Here is a 21,939-nt window from a genome sequence, read left to right on the forward strand (position 1 = left end):
ATCATTAATATCTCAACTCAGTCAATCTCCGTTTACAGAGAAAAATTCCAGTCATTGCCTCTTTCGTCCTTTTTATGTGCGGAACGTTTGTTTTCTTCTCTTGAACAGGTTAATCTATCAGACGGTAAACGAGAGACCCTTGGTAAATTAAGAGGCATCGTATTCCGTAGTTATAGCGCTGCTAAATTCGATCAGTTAGCGCTGTTAGCACCCTCGAGAGCACCTTCCCCACTTGATTCCGCGTAACTGGCTACCCCTGAACCACCTAAACTCTTGAGAGAGGCGACTCTCGCGCGCAACGTTTGCGGAGCGCTGGCCTCGGTGCTGGCCTCGCCGGGGACACGTTGTGTCCAGCTATCTTCGCCAAACGTGGCGCTCGGTCGACGGGGAGGAACTCACGGGAGCATCGGTTCCCCAGCTCGCGCGCGCGCGCGCGCCCGGAGGGAGAGAGAGCCGCCAGTTGTCGGAGGGTGGGTTCGCGTTTCGCGGGCGGGCCTGTGGCTCGCGTGCCGCGCGACGCGAGTGACGACCGAGCGGAACGCGCGAACTCGCGCGCGTGAACTCCACGCAGTACGCCTTCGTGAGTCAGTCTCCGCGGACACGCTCCGCGAGTGTATACGCGCGCGTTGCGTCGTGCATGTGGCCGAGACGGCGACGACGACGTCCCTTGCCATCGGCGCCTCACGCCGCCGCCGCCGCCGCTGCCGCTGCCGACCCGCCACCGGAGCGGAGCCTCTCCGGAAGCTGCGCCCGGAACGGCTCTCATCGACATGTGAGTACACAATCGGACCGTTTCTACCTAACGTCGTCCCTGGCCGTGTCCTACCGATCGATTCGCCGACGATCACGCTGCTCTCTTCCACACGGCCTCTTTCCGTTATGCTTCCGTCCGGGTGGGATTCTCGTCTCGATGTGTTGTCCCGGTTCCCAATATTTTCCTTCACTCCCACGAATGATTATTTTGGAGCGTTGAAGTACCTTTCGCAGTCGTGTCCATATTCCGAACCACGGCTTTCCTCGTACAAACGTGGTATAGTTATTGTCGCATGTCGCGGCATTTAAAATCAAGCAGACGTACATTTAAGGAAATGAGAGGAAAAAAAAGAATTGGATTGGTTTCCAGGGCAGAAAGTACTTAATAATAATAGGAGCGTGTCTCGAGTATTGGAATCAATGTATCTGAATAAGTAGAGGACGAATATGGGTTTCCGAACGTGGCCGGCACACGAGTCTCAGCCATGAGGCGGCAACGCGTATAATTTTTATGCGTTGCGTGCTGCAAATAAATCGCAAAAATCGGAGAAACGAACTCGCTGAACGCGAGCGCGGACGCAACGATTTTTAACGTTACGTACAATTTCTGTGTTACGTGCCGCAAATAAGTTTCAGAGGAACGAATTGCACAATCGCTAACACATCGGCCTCTTAAACGTCCGTCGTGTCGTGCGAGCCTCGACTGACGATGACGGCTGAATTAGGACACAGTCGTGTTACGCGTTGCAAAAATAAATCTCAAGATTTAACAACCGAATTGTATTCAACGTCGAATGCGGGAACGTAATTACGGGGTTCTAAACGCGCGGTTCGTGCGACCCTCGGCCGATGACGACACCGATTCCATTGGGAAAAGCGCGTCACAGGCAGTTATACCGCGATTTATTTGATAAACGTGAATACAAGGCATATACGCAGCCTTCAAATACGACAGCTGATCGTCGCTGACTCCCACAACCGAGTACCGAGTATATCGTCGCGTTTTATGCGTTACGAGGTGAAGCAGAATCACGCGCGATTACATCGCGTTCTCGGCTGGATGCTGATGGGTCACCCGATTCTCAACCGATGACGCGATCGGCACCGAACGTGCAAGTCTCCAAGTCTCCGCATCCAAGTCTCGGGAAACGAAAGTTGAATTATATTTCCTAAACGCGATTGTCGCGTCACGTGTCACGCGGAACGAAATCGAGCGTAGCGTTTAGCGTTAATTGCGGGCCACGCAATCGCGTATCTCTTGCCTTATCGCGCCATACACGGCCCGCATCGACAGGGTGGTCGGCATGCGCCGACTGCAGTTTTGACAAGCGATACGTCGTCGGCTCGTTCGATCGGCCTGTTCCGTATAGGTCAATCGAAGGCGGAAGAGTCGATTTTTCCGCGTGAGCGGAAGTACCTACGACGTCAAGAGTGATGCATTTTGTTGCGCGTGCACGCACGAGGAGCGGATCCGCGCCGCATTGTGTGCAGTGTCGCTCTGGGTGTTACGCTCCGGTACGGCGTGGACGCGCGATCGATATTGCTCTAACGCTGATAAGAAGGGTTCGTAACATATACGAGGGAGGGAGGGAGGGAGGAGGGCACAAGGAAAAGAGATTGAAACCGAGTATAGTTTCGTCGAGCTCGGATTTCAGTGGCACGAACACGCGAGGAACTATGCCCGTGAAAGCCGAGACGCGACAGCCGCGATGTGAGGTCGCGTATCTGTTGCTTTCGAAAAGTCAACTTGCTGAAATTGTACCGTTTTCGTTTCTTATTTCCGATAAGAGGCTTCGCGTTCTCACGCGATCGTACGGATATTGGGATTTTTTAACTCGGCGAATGTCGGCTTGGAATCGGTTTCATTTGCGTCGTTTAATTTTAATTCTTTCACATTTTTTAGGGACAATTAACTGACAATGAGAAGAGTAATGCAGGAAGCTTAGAGTTTACTAAATATAAAATTACTGAATAATTCAGCAGAGATATTTATATTCATTTACTAATTTCTTGATATACGCATAGAATGTCCCAATTCGCATAGCTTATCTACTTGATAAAGTAGATGCTATTTTTTTGTTTTTCCGATATTAATTTTAGGAGTACGTAGATAAAAAAATGTTAAATTTATTTAATTTTAAGAGACGTTTTTTTTGCGACAGGAGAATTTTCATGAATACTTGCAGTAAGATAATTTATGAACTTAAAAAATGTTTCAAGATATAGCTTTATCTTATTTTACAACATACTTAAACTTACCTGAAAGTAACCTTTGGCCTAAACCATTTTACCTCAAAAGAAAAAGGTTAAGGAGAGCTGAAAGTACTCAAGGTTTTTAAAGATATAGTCTTACTTTAGTTTCCTAAAGGTGGAAAGCACACACAAGTTGTCATTGGAAAATATTGATTTATTAAACATGAATTGTTAAGCTTGGATTCAACGTTGAAATAATTTTGGATAGAAAAGAATAAAATTCTTTTAAAGATAATGTATTCATACAATATTGTTTGTAATTTATAATTCATATAAAGTATTTATATAATATTGTTATGTTCTCACACACACACACACACACACACACAATTAAAGCTAGAGAAAAGAAAGTCAATTTCTAATATAAATTGTCATTCACTGTAGGAGAGAATTGCGGTTTTTGGAATTTTGCCACCAATCGTAACAGCATGCCGAAAAGAAAACAATTTCAAATCGGTCGTTTCTCCGCAGACATAGTTTAAAAATACGACAACTTGTTGAATTAAGCAATAGTCCCAAAAAATCGATAGAATATTTTTCAAAATATTTCTCTTCGAATCGATAAAAACACATTACGGTAAATGGTACGGCAAGAAATTGCTATTTCGCTGAACAAGATTGAAGTCTTCGTCAACATATAGGAACCTGCCAGACACGTTTATCCAAGCGAGATCGAGCGAAGCGCGCTTGTTAATATTTTTAGATTTTGATGGCGAATAGGCGAAGAAGGCGGAGTAGCGACGAGGCTAGAATTTATTGCGCAACTCTTCGCACGCGATCGATTAATGTCGATTTATGCCGTTGAAAATCGAACGCGGAAAATCATCACCATTCACGGAGACAAATAAATAACTGACATTTATAAGATTATGCATCATTTATCTTGTCGATGTGTATAAAGTGGTAAAATTTTGCATATATACTTTGCAAGTTTCTTAAATTAGTTTCACGCTTAAGAACTTTATCGTCTTAAAAATAAAACGAAACGTTAATGAACGGCATGTGGGCGAGAATGGAATCGTTAACATTCATTAGCACTTTACGATACAGCCACTTTCATTAACGCTTCTTTCAACACCCCATTTAAATTAGAAACTCCTTACAGTGCGAATATAAATTATATTTATTTAGTATATCTACGATATATATATATATATAATAAGCGCACTTGATGAACAAAGCGTTTCGTGTGGAAATTAAGATACATTTTTTCCTAGCATAAACGTCAAAATAAAAAGTTATCGAGTTAAGAGCGATTAATAAAAGAGAACTTTAGAGAATTAAGCTTTAAAAAAAAACGATAAAAAGTAGAATCAAGAGAAACAAATATTTTGCAGTTTATTCTTTAGCAAAATTTATTAAAATATACAGAGTAGGTAATATGTAATTAAAGGCTTAGCTGTGTAAAAACATTGAATTAAAAATGTATAAACTTTGAGCAAAATAGTGAATGAAACTTGGATAAAATATTATTTCAGTTCTCGTAAGGAAAGATTATATATGGCCGTTGGTATAGAATGCGCCTGCTGGCAAACACTTTATACGTAGCTCCGCATTGTGTCGCATCGTTATCCAACATCCTGATTCTACCGCGGTGAATAAACCCGCGCGGCGCTTCTCTTATTAATAGATTCTAAAAATTACTTTACTCTACGCTACGTTATTTTGTCACGCGATATACTATTTCGATATCGGCTTAACGTCATAATCGCAACGTCACACGAGTCAAAAATTATTTAATATCGTACATTTTTTATTTTTACATTTTCCCTCGTCGTTTTTCCTCCGTAGCGAAGCGAGCGTCGTATCTATATTCCGAGAGCATGAATAATCAATTATGACGTTGGAAATTATTCCGTTGATCGTACATAATGATACGCAATAGAAATCGATGTTACAAGTCACGATACTCCGGTTACATCACCGCATATAATTACGGCGCATTGCGCGCACTAGAGCAGGTCTCGCGCTCGTCACGGATTGTTCCTTTTCTCCGCTGCCAGTGCCGGTTTTTCACGGTCGGGGAATATCCGTACTTGCGCTTTTCGATTTGCATGCACTCTCGGCGGGAGCATGATACATCGACGGCAGTTTCCGAGAATCGTAAGATATGCGAAAAGCCGGAAAGTGCGGTATAACAAGGAACGAGCAGATGGATATTTTGTTTCTTTCGGTCCTCGCTGCGGCGGTCGTTTTCTCGCTCGGTATCGCTAATACCGCAATCTTGTCCTGCCGTTAACCGCATCGTGCGTGTAACTTCCGGTCCCGTGCGACGATGAGGCTGAGAAACTAATTATTTGTTTGCGTCGATCTGGATGCCGGTCTGGGTCCGGTCGGGGGAAAAAAGAACACACGATACGAGTTTTATAACCAGCTGCCGTTGCCGGTCGGTCGTTTCCTACGAGATTTCTGCGCCGAGATAACTGCAACTGCAACCCAGTGCTACTCTTCAACTACGATTATACTTCGATTTACTTCACTTAAGTTCGATTCCTTCGATTAACTTCGACTGCTTTTCCTATTTAAGAGCTCACTAATAGCCCTTCGGAATATTTGCTGAAAAAACTTTGACTTTATATACTTTTTGATTTAAGGTATTATCTTTAGATTAGACTCACAGTTTTTCAATGTTCATATCGGAAAGACGTTATGTATATTGCCAGTCAGGTCGATTTAAATTACTTTAATTGTTATTCTATATACTGGCGAAAGAAATTTATTATTCTGTTTTATTTATATATTCTTATTTGTTAAGTAACTAATTATAATTAATATTAATCAGCATTTTGATTCAGTCAGTTATTTAATCTGCGAACGTTTTATTGTTAACAATGATGTGTTTTTAGTGAAAAGAATATATTCTGAAATTATTTAATATTCCGATTTTTAAGTACTCTGTAATTTTTAGATTATTAATATGTAACACCAAATATTTTCAGAGAAAATTACTTAGAGCCGAGAATAAATGTATAGCATTAATAAAACATTATGATGTTACATATTGCACGTGTGACTGTTATATAATATTATGTATGATTCAGGAAATGAAATTTTGATTCGTTATTCGGCAATCATGCACACACGTGGCCAATATCGCGATAAACGTGGTGTGGAAGCGAACGTCAGGAATGTCATTAAGCCGAGATTTTCTGGTAATATCGCGGGTGGGCGGTAACCACGCAGCGTGCGATAATGATTTGTATACACGGCATTCCTGTTCCTCTTTTCCATAGAGATAAATAATCCACGGGAGTAAAGGGCGATGATCGATGATGTTCGGGCGAGATATCGTGATTCTACGGTCTCGTCTCGAAAGAGCGAGGAAAATCTCATGGTCTCAATCCGCAATTGAGAAACTCATTAGAAAATAGCATTTTTTTTTTCGTCGAGACCAGATCTTATGCACTCTCGACGCGAATGTCATCGAATATCATCGAATGCAATCTCATTTATCCGGTGTATCTATACACATGCGCGCGCATACGCAGCACGAAACATCGGCAGCGTCTTGTAACCGAAACGTGTGTAACGATTTTTCACAGATAGCACGCCTGGGATGCGGTAAATGACGGTAAAACACTTGACGGGAATACGAGTGTCGGTGGTATTGTTGGACGTGTGTATCCTTGTCCGCATTTTCTTTTGAATGTGAACGGTTTCTTTAAACAACGCTTAGCGATCTTTCTTTAGCACACGACAAATGGAGTAATTAATCGTGGCATATTTCTTCAAAATTCACTTTATTCTTATCATACCGTTACAGGTTTTGTTGGATGCACGATCAATGAATCGCGTATGTCTAATATACTCTTTTTCTTTAGACCTAGAGAGAAGAAATGAAATAATTTGTAATAATATTTCCGTGTAAAAAATTTCGTAATTTATGAGATAGAATTGGCGTTATCGAAATGTTGGTATCCCAGTTGTTTAAAAAAAGAATCTTATTCCCTTAACATTAGTAAATATAATAGAATAAGGAAAAGGCTGTAATTAGTAAATGTTTTATTCAACGATATACTTATCGATCCTTCTTTAGCACACAATAAGCGGAGTAAGCTTCAATTGGTCGTAAAACGGTGACATATCTCTTCAGAATTCATTTTATTCTTATTATACTGTTACGGGTATTTTATTGAACGTACGACCAATGAATCGTATGTATGTCTGGTATACTCTTTTTCTCGAAATCTATAAAGGAGAGGAAATAAAATAATTTATGATAATTTTGCCGTGCGAATAATTTCGTAATTTGTAAGATAGAATTGAGTTTACGAGATATCGATACCTCAGCTATTCAAAAAAAGATCTTATTTTTAAATATTAGTAGTAAATGTGTTTTGCTAGTAAATATTTTACTAGTAAATGTTTTACTCGACGACGCTCTATCAATTTTTCTCAGCGCGTGATAAGTGGGTCAAACTCTAATTGATTGTAAAACGTGCGACATATATCTCGTCAAAATATATTTCACATCTATTGTATCGTTACGGTTATTTTATCAAGTGTATATCATATTTCTGATCTTTGCCAAGTGTGATAATGTTTTATCTCAGTTGCCTGAATCCTCGCGATATGATATGGAAACGTTTCAGTAACGTGGATATACAGATCCCCGGTAATATTACATGGAATGACTTGAGAGAGTGAATCACTTACTATATAAACGTCTATATAAGCATAGGCTATATCTGTGAAACATGATATTACGCAAGTTCTCTTGGAGTTTCGTGATCGCGAATTAGTGTGAAAAGTGAGATTTTTCTGGTGGAAACCACGAGAGAGAAAGTTAAAAACTCTCCATGATTTGCAAGAACGACCGAATTGCCAAAAAAAGTTGTTGGTGCCTCAAAACCTCCAGAGTTACTTATCCGGTTTTTAGTGCGATTTAACGTAACGGGTAAAGTCGAGCGAAAAAATAATTACGGCAATTATGAGACACGTGTTTATAATTCTGCGAAATGATATACGATGAAAAAACCTTGCGTCGCATCCATTCTGCACTATTTAACATAGATTAAAATCCCATATTTCATATAGATCACATATATTTGCGCAGCCTAGTCCCTTTAATTTGTGTAAATGTTGTTAATGTTAAGAACACTTGTAACGAGTCGCGTAATGCGATTATTTCTTCCTCGTCGCAATATCCATCGAGGAAATGATTAAGTGATTGCGAGAATGTCGGATTGTAAAAAAAAAGAGACGCCGCATATCTTACGTTTACTGATATACCGGTGAATCGATATTCAGGGACACCGCGGCAATATTACCGCATAGAGTATAACCGCACACACGAGCCCACACGTGCACATACGAACGCACACGTATGCTTCGCGTAGTGGAGGCACATATCGATGAACACCTCTATTACCTCTTCCCTTATGTGTACACGACAGCATACACGCCTCGCCGATATATGCGTACACATGACGATCCGTTGCATTATTCACCGGCGACCAACAGTACCGACGCCATGCGCGGCGCGATAACAACTCTCTATAGCATCTTCTCCGAGAAACGCAGAAATAGACGGTGCATCCGTCCGTTAAAACCGTTAGAGCGAGGCACGCACCCACGAATAAGAAAGGACCCAAATTTCCGGTCGTCGTCTCAATCATCACATGCAATGGTATGTACGTCCACAATCTCATTACTATACCGCGCGTCCGTAATTAAACCGCGTTCGGCAGGAATCTGCCTTCGGCAGGCTTCTTCCTTTGTCCGCATATTTGGAGCATTCCTACGTCTTCGATCTGCGAGTTGCAATGCTTAGGTCGAGTTGCGATTTAGAATTTTTTTTTTAAGAAAATTTAATTATATCTTTTTCAGAGTCTTTCATTTTTCTGCCATATATTTGTAGTAAGATAAAGTACTTTGAATTTTTAATGAAAAGGAATTGCGTGAACAAAGTCACGGTCAAGTTCGGCATTCACTATTAAGAAAATGCAAAATAAGGTTCAACTAATTTATCTTCCACTTCAATTGATTCGCGTCCACGATTTAACGGAAACAATTTTCTGGCTAATATTGCTGCAATGCACTTATTTTAATTCTACGCAGTTAATTGTTCAGAAACTTACTAAGTGTTTTTCTTATTTTCCTACGAGTTTAATAGGTATATGTGTAAAAATATTTTCTGGAAAGACCATGAGAAAACATTTCAGCAAAATTATCTTATAATAATATGTGCGATAATATAAATGGAGGTTACTTAAAGATAATGAACATTAGTCTAAAAAAGTGAGTGACAAGTTGACTCATAATGAAAGATAAAGATATTTTACTAAAATTATTTTAATTATTTTTTTAGAAGGATATGAACAAAATTTCAGCAAAAATATAAGCGTTATAATGTGTAGTTAAGTACTTAAATAGAAAGCAATATTTTTTATTACACACACACACACATATATATATATATATATATATATATATATGTAATAACACGTTACCTATTTAAAAAAGAACTCATTCATGACTATTTGTATGTACACACATAATGAAGGAATAAAAATATCTCTACAGTGAGATAATGAAACAGAAGTTTCAGCACAATCTTTTACTTTGCTCATGTTGCAAGATAAGCGAAAGGCAATTAATATAATTAATTACGTCACTTAACAGAATTGGGGCATGTGGACACGCGATAATGTAATTTTGCTCTTATTCCCTCTTCCCTCCTCTCTACGATAATCCAGTGAGCAGCTGGGAAAAATTAATATGACAAGCTATATTATGCGAGATAAAAACATTTCGAGTACTTTTCTTTCAATGGGCCACTTTGGGGGTCGAGAGTGCAGTGTGACATAATCAGATTCATTCATAAGCCGCACTAATGCGTATTATACAGATATACTGTTGCGTTTGTAAAGGCTGCTATCTAAAGACTCGTTTAAGCGGAACGGTATCGGATCGATATCGTAAGGCCAGCTCGTATGCAGCTCGTAACATAGTTTTAATTTCACATTTGTCCGTATCGTATTATATACACAACGCTATACATCTTCCACTTAAGTGTAATGTGCGACATTGATATATCTTCCTAGAATGAATAGATACGCATTTCAATAGCGATAACGAGATCGATATAATTTAATTTTCCTAATTAACTTCCATATAGTCTTATTATTCAGATCCATTTTTTAGATAAATCGGTTGATATGAGTATAAATGCAATTTGAAGATAAGTCAATTTTGTTTTTCTCTTCTTTCTTATCTTTTGTCTTATTTTTTTGAAATAGATGTACTAATTATAATTCTACAAATATATAATTTGTTACATAAGTTGTAAAGCATAATCAAGTAATAAATAATTATCAGTTCGTTATTGTTATATTGTCGTTGCGCAGTTTTTTTACCATATATTATACCTGCGCAACGATAACCTGATAACAATGACGAGAATATCGTTAAGGTTACACTGTTACACAGAATAGGAGTACAGAAACCGTTCTTTTATTTCGCGAACTATACGTACGTCAGTCTCAAAGATTTTGTTAGAAGCAAATGTGGTTATACAATACGTATTTTTTGTTTGAATATATCCGTTAGAGTACATTCTATACGTTATATTCCAGATTTCGTGAAAATGAAGGGCCGGACGATGCTTCATTCTTCTTCACCGAGGTAATTGATAATATTATTCGCAAGTCTGTCAAGCACGATAACCGTATTGTTTTTTACCGATATCATTTCTCTTTCGATAAGTAGCGGAGTATCAGTATTTGGCGATACAATACGATTGTTTTGTTTAGTCGATTCTTGTTTTACCTTTTCTCCGTTCTCTTTGCCTTCTCTCCGTATTACAAGTTTTTTTTCGAAAAAAGAAACGAACGGGAAAATTTTGAAGACAGGTGAAAAGATGTATGACTGGAATTTATAAATTTAATAGAACTGAGATAATATGTGGCTTGCGAAATATCGGCATATTGCAATTACTCGTGATAGCAATTCTTCAATCTTTTAAATGTAGAAGAAACGACGCGTTTGTGAATACGTGTTGTTAAAAAGTTAAAAAACATTTATACATTTTCTAAAGAAAGTGAAGGCAGTATGACATTGGCGCACGGGGCGCACCTCATATGTTGCATAATTACTGATGCAGTATCGTCTCTGATCGACGTGGTACATCGATTTCAGCAGAAATCTCGAAACCGGTCTTTTCAAACCGCTTATCACTATCACATTCGACCGAAATGTCAAACGATATCTGATAGAATCGCGAGACGGGCTTGTTCGAGCAGAACGAGCAGGTCGAGGGAAATCGGCGTTGAACGGGTGCCAGAAAAGCGAGGTGGATCGAAGATATTCGCGAGCGAAATTCAACGATCGCACGTGCGAGCAACGACGCGCGGAACGATGTCTTGCACATAGCCGCGAGTCTTTTTATTGTCACCGCGAGATAAATATAACGACTAAATCAGAGAGAGGGAGAAAAGGAGATAGCGCGTGGAATTTCACGCGAAAACTGTAAGTTATTCGTTCGGAGCTCACCATCGGACTAATTCTTTTTCCACACGAAATTTTGAGCCTCTCTCTCTTTTTCTTTCGCTTTTTATTGATCTCGTCGCTCGTCGAACGATCTTCATATATGTATGTAAACGAATGCACCCCTTTAATTTTATTCGCGACGCGATATCTACAGCTGAAGTTCGCACGGAAGAAAAGATTACCTCTTTTCCGGCATTGATAAATGATTGAGAGAAGATGCCGAAGAAATATAATTGGCGAATTATCGGATCCAATTAAATATAGAAGCGTTAATCGAGACGTTTTGATTGCTCTCTTCAGTTCAATTTTTTTGCATTTTATGCCTTAAATCTTTACCTCGTATTATTATTAAATAAAGAACGCTACGCTGGGTGAGGTACATGCCTCATGATGACTTTTTTAATCATAGAATTTAATTAATTTGTTAGGTGGGTCTATAAAGATGCATTAGTATATATTAGTATACATTAGTATATATTGCAATTTATATCTTTGAATCCTTATGCTACTATTTTATTTTAAATTGTCCGAAAAAATTGCATCGACTTTCAAGATATCATTATATTATGTGCGTTTTAATCCACCTGATTTCCTATCACGATCTTTTATCGTTTTTTTACATAATTTGAGAATTTTACTCAATTTCCTTGAAATTTCTTACATTTACTAAAGATAAACTTTTTGAGGCGTGATTTTTTACACTCAATCCAATATTATTATTATAGGTAATCTCGATAAAAGTCTGAAAGAAGTATATGTAATTTCTCATATGATTCAAAATAATAGGTATACGTCTATATGTACAATGAAAAAAGATTATATTGCGGTAATAGAAAGATAGTATCGTCATTCTGCCTTCGCTTTAAAGGTGAATCGAGCGTTAACGTATTATCATAAACATCTCAGCACGCGGAAGTCGCGCCTTTATCTTCAGCCCGCAATGTCGCGGAGTATACCGTCATTGCGTTATAAACTCTTTATGCAAACGCGCGCAGTGCATGCCACACTTCGTGATGGCTCGATTGAGAAGGGTGTACCTGATAAAACGTTACGCAAGTTTCTTATCTGCGACTGGTATCTGCGCTATTGTCGCGCCAGTTGACAATGAGCAGTAGCGATGTGACAATTTGACGATGTTTTTTTTTTCACGCATGATAATTGCTATCTCGAGTGATGCCAGTAATACGGTGTCGGTTAGTAACAATTAAACCGTAGCATGCGGTCGTACAAATCCTTGTGTGCCATGATTTTATTTTCAAGTCAGAAAGTTCCGATTTTTTGAAGAAATGCAAGAATTAACGATATATACTTTTTTTTATGTAGGTACATCTTAATCCGCACACAATTACGCTTTCGTAATTCCAGAATCTTTCATTATCTTGCACACAAGTTGGAGACACAAGTTTCTCGGAATTTCTCTTAGATTTTACAGTGCTAAACTTTTCGAGGTGCAAATTTTCCAGTTAATCTAATATTGCTATTTCTGATAAAGAGTTACAAAGAGGAGATTTTTCATGTAATGCAAAGTATTAGTGATATATCTTAATTGAAAAATATGCTGATAGATAAACCCGAGGAAAAAGAACGTGTTTCTGTATCTTGTCGTATTTAAACATTTTTACTATGAGAGTGTATTATTCTTGGCGAAGCTATAGTTAGAACGTTTTGAAAATTTAGCGCAAATAACAGTTTCGATCCAATATATACATAAGTGATCTACGAAAACTTGCATAAATGTAGTTTACGAAAGAAAAACGCTGATTTTATACGGAGTATACACCGAAAGGCAAAATTAACCAACAAGGAGATGTGGCGGAGGATAGAGTGAAGGTTTTAATTGCGGTCCGGTAAATAAAACATTCCAGAGGGCACGTATTATGGAACTTTTCGGAATGAATTCCGATCGGAATTTTATTCCGTTTTCCCTAGAAAAGACAATATAGGAATCTAAGAAAAATAACTGAACAATTCCGATCGGAATCCATTCCGAAAAGTTTCATAATACGTGCCCAGATATCCTGCAACAATTTTTATTACCATACGAGCCAATTATAGAGACTAAAATTATAATTTTTAGAAACTACGTAATTCTCTTTGTGAAGCGGAATAACAATCGCGTTGAATGCCGGATCTTCTCCTTTGTTATCGATGCATTATATAAAAGTTCAAAATGTCGCGGAGCTTTTGCGTTTCAAACGTATCACAGCGGAATCTCTGACAATATCATTGCACATTCCTGCACAATCCGTTGTCGCGTGTTGTTACATTTGCACGAAATACGAAGTACTTTGCGTTTTAACGTACACTTTGAACTTTTCTCTCGAGCAATGTCGAGGTAACTATCGTGATAAAAGTGATATAAGGAGTTGGGATAATATTATCTATAGTTCCATTTTTATTTTGCTCAAAAAATAATTGACGTGTTTCATCTTTTTGACAACGGACCTTGTTTTGATACGCTCGTGTAATTTGAAATTGTTTGTGTATAGCCCTGCGAGTTTTTCGACACGACTCGCTAAGACTCTACGTAAAATTTGTTTCAGGACGATCTCCTAGGAATGACACTATGAAAGGTGAGTGAACAAATAGCCTAAGGCCAAAAGGATGTTATATAGGATACTCTATTTAAAATAAAAACTGTTTTTTTTCGGAAATCATTAGTGATATCTATGAAATTCTTTTTTCGTGTTTTAAGATTTCTTGAAATCTTTTATAAGTAAGATATTGTTATCAGATTTTTTTTTTTTTTTAGAAAAATAGCACAATATAAATCTGACATATTGTTGGAAATTTTAGATAATATTGTAGATAGAATATCACGTAAAGTGTTTTCTTTTGACCTCACCTTGATATTTTTGCACGTAAAATGATAAGTTAATCTATGTAAAATACAATTACATTAAAGAAAAACGTACGGTTCCATTTAATTCGGCGTTTTTAAGATGTACAATTATTAAAGTGGAATTTATTGAACCCTTGTTAATATAAATTAAGTTTAAGTCGTAATAAATTTTTAATATATTTTAAATTTGGACTTAAGTTCGTGGACTCTTAAATTTAGCCGATATGAAATTGTCAAAATTATTTTAAAACTTTCTTTTACAACGACAAGCACAAAGCAGTTCTGAAAATAACATTCTGTTTATAGTATCTTGGATTTGTCGAACCACGCTTTAGAAACGGCGGGTTAAAGAATTGAAACGTGTTGCGTTTTGCTTGGATCTAACGTCTTCGCTTACTATATATAACAGGCTTCAATTTTAAAAAACCCAGAAGGGGATTTTATTTCCAACATCCCATTTTCCAGAAAACAGCTCTTGCGATACTTTTATATCATCACCCTGCGTAAAGGTGACATGAAAAGACGCGTTCGCTCGACAAGTGTTCGCGTCAAACCGATATACATGTCTCCCGTCATGTAAAATGAGATGATGTATACCGTGACAACGTTACGTATGATAATGCACAGTCGAGTTACATAAAAATTCGTTATATAAACTCGACGATGTTTGCGTTCGTCGAATATTTGAGAAATAGCGGCACGATTTGCAATTCTCCGTTTACCTAGCACGATTCACGTGTACGTTACTCCTGATATTGTTTTAATTTTGTATGTACGCGTATCTCACAGATGCAAAATCGGGCTCCAGGCGACGTGATCGTTTGCCAGCTAAATATTCGACGAATGCAAATACGAGTTTTGGTTGCATACGCATAGGGCATTATCATGTCGGCCTCATATTGTCCCGGTACATTTCTCACGGTTAGACGATATTTACCGAGTGGACACCGTTCCGCAGGATCAATCGCGTCGCTTTTAGATGTAATTATATACATACATTATACGATTATATATATAACGCGCAATTTAATTCGGACTATTTATCCTTTTCAAATATAATACTACAAAGTAAGCCCTGGCGTGAAATTGGCCATTTTCGCCCCTCTCTACAGGCATGGAAAGTCGAACTTTTCGTGGAGGTGTTGTAAAAAATATATTGTTTATTATGTATAAAGGAGAACTTTACTCCATACAATTAGCACGATACGTTCTACTTCTGTACGCTTGATGGGTTTTCAAAAGTGTCGCAATCTGAAAGGAAAAGCGATGATGAACTAAGAGACAGAGGAAATCTAGTTTGCTGTCGTACATGTACGCTTGTTTACCGGTCAATTATCTATATGCGCAGGAAAAGCTCACGACTCGACCATACAAGGTTTTGCGAAGCAGTACCCCGGCTGTACACTATATACCAGGAAAAAGTCGGGAGGTAGGTTTATGATGGTGCTATATACAACATTCATGTTATAAAGCATAATTCAGAAATGCAGTGTCTCTTTACGTTTTCTCGCCACGTGAAAGTAATTTTTTCTTTTATTTTAATTAGGAGTGTTGTAATTATTTTAATTATTTTAATTATTTTAATTTGAGGATTATTGAGAGGATTTAATTATTTTAATTATTTTAATTTGAGTTACGATGGAACTCAGTTGATTTAATAGACCTCAGGTGTCTGTACGATTTATCTTTCCATTAAATTGACTTCTTCCGTAACGGTAAAAGAGCTCTTAGAGCCATGGCACATAGAAAAAATTAAGATTGTTCCATTAGTGATGCTAATTAACAAATCGCCAGTCTAGCTACGATTTTCCGCTGGGTTCGATGGTCGGAAAATACAAATGAGTTGCACTTATAATATTTTCGCAGTTATTAAACTTTTTGTATTACTTAACATTATCATAAAACTTACTAAAAAAGCAGTCTCGTTGATTCACTTGCCAACCCCGCAGATCAGCCAGACTGATTTCTAACTATATTTTATGATAATATTAGTTAGTATAATAAATTTCGTTAATGCGAAAATAAGTGCAACGTATTCTGGAAATCTACCTGATTTTCCGATCGACGGATTTACCGAAAAATCATGGCCAGACTCACTTTTTATACCTCGATCAGCCAGACTGCTTTTTTAGTAAAAGTTTTATGATAATGTTAAGTATAATAGTACAAAAAGTTTCATGACTGCGAAATTAAGTGCAACTCATTTGTATTTTCCGCTCATCGAACCCAGCGGAAAATCGTAGCCAGACTGGCGATTTGTTAATGAACATCACTAATGGAACAATCCTATCTATATTCACTGACTGCGAAAATAAGTGTCAAAAATGTTCATTGCCTCCCGTACTACTATGGTCAATTTGCTTACTACTTAAGTCTTACCGCTTAAGTTTTTCTATGTGTGCCATGGTCTTATAAAACTTGCGTCGCTTTCAAGAGAAAGGATATAAATTGGGTTGAAGTACCGAAAATGCATTATACGTTTAATAAGAGATTTAACGAAATATATGTTCATTTAGGAACGGCGGTCGCTGGAGGATCGAGATTAGGTCGCGGAATTTTATTGAGGACCCTCGTGTTCGTCTTTCTGGCTACGTTCCTCTGGCTTCAGCTTCACGTGATCAGTTTGACGGGTCGAGATGATTCCGGGCAATCGTCAACGAACGAGACGCTTTTCTCCCTCGTGCCTCAAGAGTTGCACAGGTAATCTCGCAAATTCCGTAGAATTATCTTTAATGCCGTTATCAACATTTATAGCATAAATATTGTTATTGATATGTGACATGCGCGAGTTTAATTGAAAAATATGTATATAAAGTATAGGTTGTGTTATATGTTATATAATCTTTTATTTTTTAGTTTTATATATATCTGATATCACTTTCTTTAAAAAATTAAATTAAACAAATTTGTTTTTTTTTTTATAAGGTGTTACTATTATTCGTAAATTACCTCTTTTTTAAGGGAAAGTTTTTAATTATCGATAATAAATAGACCAACTTTTAGGAGAAAGTTGTTAATTGCTGAAAATAACGTTAATAATTACCTCGATAATTATTTCATTTTCTGCCAACGTTCGGTCTTTTGTTTTCAGATTTTTAAAGGAGGGACGTAACGCATCGACAAGCCTGGTGAATTCTAGTTCGGGAGCGCTCACGGACTTGGAGATTACGGAAATCCGTCATAAAATCGAGCGGGCGAATGCGGAGCAAAAAGTATACAACGAGGAGGCGTTCGGGCCGTTGGCCAACGACGCTCCAATTATAGTTATCCAAGTGCACACTCGGCTCACTTATCTGCGCCACCTTATCGTCTCACTGGCGCAAGCTAAGGACATCGAGCAGGCCCTACTCGTATTTAGCCACGACATTTGGCACCCGGATATCAACTACCTCGTTCAAAGCGTCGACTTTTGCCGGGTCATGCAGATCTTCTATCCGCACAGCATACAGACTCATCCCCATACATTTCCCGGCGAAGGACCCAACGACTGTCCGCGAAATATTCGCAAAGAACAGTAAGTCGAGAACATTGTCTTTGCCATTTGCGAATCTATCAAACGACTACCTTTGAATTCATTAAATTCAATTCAGTCTCTCTTTCGCGAATCGCAGGGCCTTAAATTTAAAATGCACCAACGCCAAACATCCGGACTTGTACGGCCACTACAGGGAGGCGAAGTTCACGCAGACCAAGCATCATTGGTGGTGGAAAGCGAACAGGGTGTTCGATCAACTTTCGGTGACGAGAAACCACACCGGGATGGTCCTCTTCCTCGAGGAGGACCATTACGTAGCCGAAGATTTCCTACACGTGCTCAGACTCATGGAGCGCACTTGCAAGCTCAGTTGCGAGAGATGCAACGTTCTATCGTTGGGTACATATTTAAAGACGTACAACTATTTTACGGATTTTAGTCGTAAGGTGAGAACTTCTCCGTATCTTACCACCTTACACTCGTAATTTTGCTTTGCGCGATGTACCATGCACAGAGTAAGGACAGTACGAAATATACCGGGCGGGCATATACGTTAACGAGAGAGGCACATTTACAGGCAATCGACAATGCGTAGACGAATCTGACATTTGTTTAGCGACTCACACGCTATTTCATTTCTTCCATCATAATTAGGCGTATACGACAACGGCCGATTTTCTCACTGGCGCACGAGTACATTGTTGCTGAGCGCTTTTGTAGCGTGACCGAGTATCTGGCAAAATTAGCGCGACCATATGCCCAATGAAACGCGCGATCCCTTCTTCGCTTTCAAACAAGATATTTTTAATTTTTCTCACAGCGTATTTTTTTTTCTTTCTCTCCGATTTCGACACGCAGAGAGATCTCGGTAGGCGGAAATATCATGTCGTTGGGCACCGTTGCACGTTTACGACGTTAAACGTATCCGACCGTTATCATATGTTCACCATTAGTATATCTGTGTCGATGTTTCACGCACGCCCGATCCGTTAGTTCCTCGGCGTCGATAGCGCTCTGCAGAAGGAGTTGCTCCGTGGATTAAAGCGGCAGGAGGTATCGGCGATGGCGCAGAGGCAGCAAATCGGCAACGGATTCGGCGGCATCGTCACCGTCCCCGGCGGTGGTGGCGACGGCGTCAATAACGCCGGTGTTAACGCCGCCGGAATTGGTAACAGGAGTACCGGTGGTGGCGGCGGCGGTGGCGGCGGCAGAGGCATCGGCAGCGGCGGCGTGTCGTCTACCTACTATCAGAACGCGCGCACGATGCAAGCGGCGCCCGGGTGGGCCTTCCAACTTCTGCCCAGCCTCTACAACCATTATCAGAAGGTTCTCCGAACCCACGAATCCCGCCCGAGTAACAGCAACCAACCGCCTGCTCGTCATACTTTGGTTCTTTCTACTCGCCTGGCCTCGCACCATCTCTCCCTTTTCTTTCTTTTGCTTCGCCTTCCGCCGTATTATGAAAGTGCAAGTAGTCAGCCCCCTCCATCTTCCCCCTCGGTAAACTTTGTACATTGCCAAATTTTGCACGGCTCGCTTCCACCAGTTCGCATCGATCCAACCAGCAAAGGACGCATTGCCTGGCGATCGATTAGTGGCTCCGGCTGCTTGACGTTGAATTAGAGAACCGGGAAAAGCGCTCTTTTGTCTGTAGAAAGTAGCGAATTTTATCCGAACTTCATGAACGTAACATATCAATTCAATATTCAACACTAGCATGTTCTTACCATGCCAAATGCAATAGGTGGAACGCCCCTGTAGACGAATTTCCATTTTCTCCAAGCAGAATAGTGCACGCTCCGAGCATCCATCACACCGTTACATGCACGATACAAAGTCATAATACAATTGGCCCGGTTGTTACCGTGAGCGTACGAAGTATCTTCGCACGCATGGCTGAAGTCACAAGCTGTCCCTTTGACAAGAATAACCGGCAATTCTGGATCCTCAAGTCCAGTGGAATGTAGCAAGAGACATTTGCGACTGAAATTCTGACTTTGTCTCAACTGTTCGCTTTAGTTATAGACACGTAGTCTGGATTAGAATTCCCTCATCAGTAGATTTTATGTGATGCAAGAGACACGAAGAAAAAGAAATCGCGAAGTTTTTTTTCCATCGGTGCTCGATAACGATGATCTTCGTTCTGTTGGGACAGGCGGAAGTTACTCCGTGGATATCCAGCAAGCACAACATGGGCATGGCGTTCAATCGCGTCACGTGGAACAAGCTGCGAAAATGCGCGGCCCAGTTTTGCTCGTACGACGACTACAACTGGGACTGGAGTTTGCAGTATATCGCGCAAACGTGCGTACCGTCCAGTCGGGGCGCCGGGATAGCGCCTCGCGCTGAATCCGGATTGATCACGATGACGATGAGGGCTCCGAGAGTCTTCCATATCGGAGAATGGTGAGTATCAGCTCTTCGCTTATCTCCCATAAATGAGAATTAAGCTCGTGCAACATCCTCCACGCATCTTCCTTCATTAATTTCACCTTAATTTGCGAGCTCTAACGCAATATTAAGATTATTGCCGCTAATTCGATGTTTTCTTTTACAGTGGGGTGCATCACAAGAAAAATAACTGTGAATCGACGGCGGTGATAGCGAAGGTCCAGAACGTCTTGAATGCGGCGCGCAATCATCTCTTTCCCTCGCAATTAACGTTAACGATCGCCGGAACGGCGAAGAAGACGAAACTCCGAAAGGGCAACGGCGGATGGGGAGATGTTCGGGATCATCAGCTTTGCTGGAACATGACCATATATCCAGATCTGGTCTTGCCTTGAGAACTACAAACGATATTGATTATGATTGGTTCCAATACGATCGTGATACGAAGCGCCGATTAGTGAATAATAGTCAGGGTATCTATCGCGCGGCTATTCTATCACGGTAATCCAAGGATATTCCATTCGACGATATTGTTGTAATGGAATGTTTAAGGATGTCCAATAGGATGATGGATTACAGGAGAATCCCTCATCGTTCTACGAATCATTCTACTGTTTCGAATTGCGCTGAACGTATTACCGTCGCTGCCAGTCATGATTAAAGGCAATTGTAAGACCGCTGTCACTGCCACGAACGGGATATTTCTTGTGCATATAGAAATGACTTGTAGACGTTTCTTCGAGACAAAATGTAATATTGTATATGCAGTAGACGAGAGAAGACATCGGTCAACTCGACAGTGAGCTCAGATTGGTGCTATTCTGAAAAAAAAAATGCAGCTTTTTGTGATATATTTAGTTAACCGAAATTATGTGTATTATATTGATATAAAACAGTGAAAACACCTAAAGCATTGCAGGAGCCGCAAGTGAATTAGTGAAAAATATATTTCGCGAAAAAAGGTATTCGATTGAAGCGCGTTATTATAGTATTGACGAGAAAATTTACAGAAAGATTTATTTATTCCATTTATTTGTTGCGCTGTCCATCAATATAGTGTGATAAAAGCGTTGATAATATAAGACGTCGCGTTTCTTCAATTACGTTTTGAAGCGACGTGCTGCGCACTCGCTCGAAAGACGAGTATTCTCAAGTACTATGCGGGAGTATGAGAGACGGGTGCTCGATTAGATTGAAACATACATTATCAATATTCTAAAGACCTACGAGAAATGGCCAGCGAAAATGGCAACATGTACGTATTTAATTTCCATGTTGCTTTAAAAGCGATATATATATAGAGGAAGGAAGGCTGCACCCTGTACTTCTGTAATGATGGAATTAACTTTCTGCTTCCCGCGGTTTAGCTTCTGCTCTTTTTAAGATATTACGCTCGACAAGGGGCGTTTATATCAGGTTCGTAATCTCAATTACGAATTGCGCCGCTCATCATATTCTAGTCAATGTGTATAACATAAGCCGCAGGTATTTAATAATCGATCGTAGAGAGTAAGCTCGTAAAATTAAGAATTCACACGTACTACTAGTGATACGCCCTCAAAGGCGTAGTAACGTCATGTAACGACCTCGGGGATACGAACGTAATGAATGTCTCATGTACCTTTTATATTTATAACAATAAAACAACAGTAACGAAAATAAATAGAATCTGTTGAAAGCGGTCTCTATATCTGCTGGTAAATAATTATTTCATTTACTTCTGCTGTCTTTAATT

At 39.5% G+C, this 21,939-nt stretch overlaps 1 protein-coding gene across 9 annotated transcripts; it reads left to right on the forward strand.

The window, feature by feature from the left end:
* The first annotated feature begins 382 nt into the window (after positions 1–382).
* Mgat2 (alpha-1,6-mannosyl-glycoprotein 2-beta-N-acetylglucosaminyltransferase) lies at positions 383–21,892 on the forward strand. 9 transcript variants are annotated; one of them, XM_077401973.1, is made up of 11 exons: positions 385–772; positions 8,403–8,635; positions 10,584–10,632; positions 14,040–14,069; positions 15,687–15,767; positions 16,855–17,038; positions 17,430–17,852; positions 17,929–18,259; positions 18,807–19,139; positions 19,969–20,219; positions 20,371–21,892. In XM_077401973.1, exons 4-11 carry the CDS (start codon positions 14,063–14,065, stop codon positions 20,597–20,599), a joined length of 1,839 nt encoding a protein of 612 aa, XP_077258099.1. In that variant the 5' UTR covers positions 385–772; positions 8,403–8,635; positions 10,584–10,632; positions 14,040–14,062; the 3' UTR covers positions 20,600–21,892. The 9 variants fall into 9 exon arrangements, with proteins under 9 accessions (XP_077258103.1, XP_077258102.1, XP_077258100.1 ...); XM_077401977.1 differs by lacking the exon at positions 15,687–15,767 and having other exon boundaries at positions 383–772; XM_077401972.1 differs by lacking the exon at positions 8,403–8,635.
* Positions 21,893–21,939: the final 47 nt, after the last annotated feature.

Source organism: Temnothorax americanus, unplaced genomic scaffold (assembly GCF_048541705.1).
Source record: "Temnothorax americanus isolate GAGA-0224 unplaced genomic scaffold, ASM4854170v1 Scaffold15, whole genome shotgun sequence".
Taxonomy (NCBI): Eukaryota; Metazoa; Arthropoda; class Insecta; order Hymenoptera; family Formicidae; genus Temnothorax; species Temnothorax americanus.